Below are 2,391 nucleotides of genomic sequence, written 5' to 3'. Positions count from 1 at the left end.
AAGAAGCTGCTGATGATGGCTGGGATCGATGACTGCTACACCTCGGCCAGGGGCTGCACCGCCACCCTCGGAAACTTCGGTGAGGTTTAGGGTTTTGTGTCGTAGCTTAACTGCACGCGTCGCCGGTTTTGTCGGTGACGTGAACGCAACATACTCGTGTCTAATGTTTTTTAATCTGTGTTGAATTAAAAACTTCCAGCAACCACGCTGATATCATTTACAGTGCACATTGGTCCTGTAAATGATCCTGAATTTCTGTAAAAGTTAATTATTTTTTTTAATACGTGCGCTGGTAGTAAGAAATCTCCCAATCTGCGCGATTGCACTTGGTCAAAGTAGTGTAATTGTCGTAACTGGAGAGAGAAAGAAACTTGAGTTTTGTGCATGTGTATCAGAGAGACCCTGCTGTGGTTTCCCTGTTCCATCCCAAATTCGACATTTTCGGAGCTGCGCGGGTGGGTGCTGGAGAGGGGGTTTCCTTAGCGGTGACGTGCCGTGTTCCACCTGTCCGTAGCTAAAGCCACCTTCGATGCCATCTCCAAGACTTACAGTTACCTGACCCCCGACCTCTGGAAAGAGACCGTGTTCACCAAGTCTCCTTACCAGGTAAGAGCATTTCTGCAGTTTGCAGCTCAATTCTTACCCTTCCTACCCTGTGGAAGTTGAGGTGCAGACCCAAAGAATTCGCAGTTTAATAACAGGAGAGTGGAGTCACAGAGGTGACTGCTCCTCTGGGTAACGTGGCTTTTCAGCACACGGTTTTGACTAAATCTTGAAATAGGCATTTTGTGGACGAAGGAAATAATAGGAAAGCTTTGGAATACCGATGGAAAATAAGTTATAGCAGAACTACCTCATTCCTCACACGCTGAGAAACATGTAGCAGTGGCGTAAGAAAAATAAAACCACCTTTTTTTGTTGTTTTTTTTTTTTTTTTTTTTGCAGGAGTTCACTGATCACCTGGCAAAGACCCACACGAGGGTCTCGGTGCAGAGAACCCAAGCAGCTGCTGTGGCGACAACCTAAGCGGTTTTTGTACGAGACAATAAAGCGATCAGTGAACCAGAAAAAAAGGGATTGGTTTGAGGGGCTGGTTAACGCGCTGGGGGGATGGATTAAATATCTCTGGGGGTTCAAGCAGGTTTGTGCCTGTGGGTCAGAGCCTCAACAGCTGTTGAACAAAATACTGTGTTATCTTCTCCTCCTTGATAATCACTTATTAATCGTAAAGGGGGTCTAGAGCCAGCCCTGAGGATTCTGTGTTCTACAGCGCGGAATCTACCCAAACAGGGGCAACTCGCCCCTGAGGCTGCGCAGAGCCCGTTTCAGTTGAGTGATGGAGGTGGAGGCAGAGCTCCGGAAGGGAAATCTGGAAGCGGGTGTAGACCTCTTAAAAAAAAAAGACTCCAGATATTCTGGTTGGACGGCAGATGGCTGGGCCGCACGTTTATTGTAAAGGTCGACAGCACGGAGAGTTCAAAGATGCAGCTTTCGGTACAGGTGCTGCAGAGGGAGGCACTAACCATTTACACCTCCTGAGATGCGTTCGCCTGCGCCTTCCTCTCCTCCATCATCCTGTGCTTCTGCTTCATCAGGCACGTCCTGGCGTTGCCGTGGACGCCAAGGTCACCGTCTAAAAAAGAAAGCAAATTACTAAAAGGTCTTCTGAAAAAAAAGAAGCTGCTTTTCCATGGGAAGTCTGAGATGTGGCTTAAAAGCCCCTTTCCCCTGGTGTGGCTGTGGCGGTGGCCTCTTCCCCCTACTCACATCTGTCCTGGTACGCCTTGGTGACCTGCGCCAGCAGCTCCACCTCCTTGGCGCAGTTCTGGAACTGGTTGGGACCTTCCCTCTGCTTGCAGGCACCCAGCCTTTCCCGGACTATCTCCACAATTTCCTGATCAACCATCCTGCAGGAAAGACGGGGATGACGGAGAAGCTGACCAAAGGGGCAGTGGTACCCTGCGCAACGTCAGCTGGTTTTTTGCAGGATCCTGCAGCACATGAGGGTGTGTCCTAATGCCACCCTGCCCAGGTGTGTGCAGGGACCAGGGAGACTATAAAACGGGTTTTCTGGCACAGGGCAGGCAAGAGGCGCTGCCTCAACCATGAAAACGCTGTGAGGGTTCAAGCCAACCGCTGTGGGACCAGGCGGCGTGGTGTGCTCTGCCATACCTGTCCCTCCTCCACTGCGCTTCGGCCTCGAAGAAGCACAGGTAGTCGCCCTCCAGACACTCGCTCAGGTCGGGCACGCGCCGAAACTTCTGGTGGTAATAGTAGAACTTGTTCTTGGCCTGCTGGCGCTCGATCCACTCTGCAGCAAGGGCCCCGCGGTCAGACAGCCCGGCCCACACCCCCGTCTGTGTGTCTGTCCCCGTCCCTGTGTCCCCTTCC

At 51.4% G+C, this 2,391-nt stretch overlaps 2 protein-coding genes across 2 annotated transcripts; one reads left to right on the top strand and one right to left on the bottom strand.

Annotated features, from left to right (window-relative positions):
* The first annotated feature begins 6 nt into the window (after positions 1-6).
* On the top strand, positions 7-1,069 carry RPS2 (ribosomal protein S2). Its single transcript, XM_009875348.1, has 3 exons — positions 7-79; positions 515-606; positions 946-1,069. Exons 1-3 carry the CDS (start codon positions 13-15, stop codon positions 1,024-1,026), a joined length of 240 nt encoding a protein of 79 aa, XP_009873650.1. The 5' UTR covers positions 7-12; the 3' UTR covers positions 1,027-1,069.
* A 457-nt stretch (positions 1,070-1,526) lies between these two features.
* Positions 1,527-2,360, bottom strand: NDUFB10 (NADH dehydrogenase (ubiquinone) 1 beta subcomplex, 10, 22kDa; the record flags this gene model as incomplete). The annotated part of the gene is made up of 3 exons (XM_009875349.1): positions 1,527-1,633; positions 1,768-1,907; positions 2,173-2,360. Coding segments are annotated over 3 exons (435 nt in total), but the record flags the coding sequence as incomplete, so codon positions are not given.
* Positions 2,361-2,391: the final 31 nt, after the last annotated feature.

Source organism: Apaloderma vittatum, unplaced genomic scaffold (assembly GCF_000703405.1).
Source record: "Apaloderma vittatum isolate BGI_N311 unplaced genomic scaffold, ASM70340v1 Scaffold37918, whole genome shotgun sequence".
NCBI lineage: Eukaryota > Metazoa > Chordata > Aves > Trogoniformes > Trogonidae > Apaloderma > Apaloderma vittatum.
Note: the sequence above shows the minus strand (reverse complement) of the source record. Positions and strands in the feature narration are given on the sequence as shown.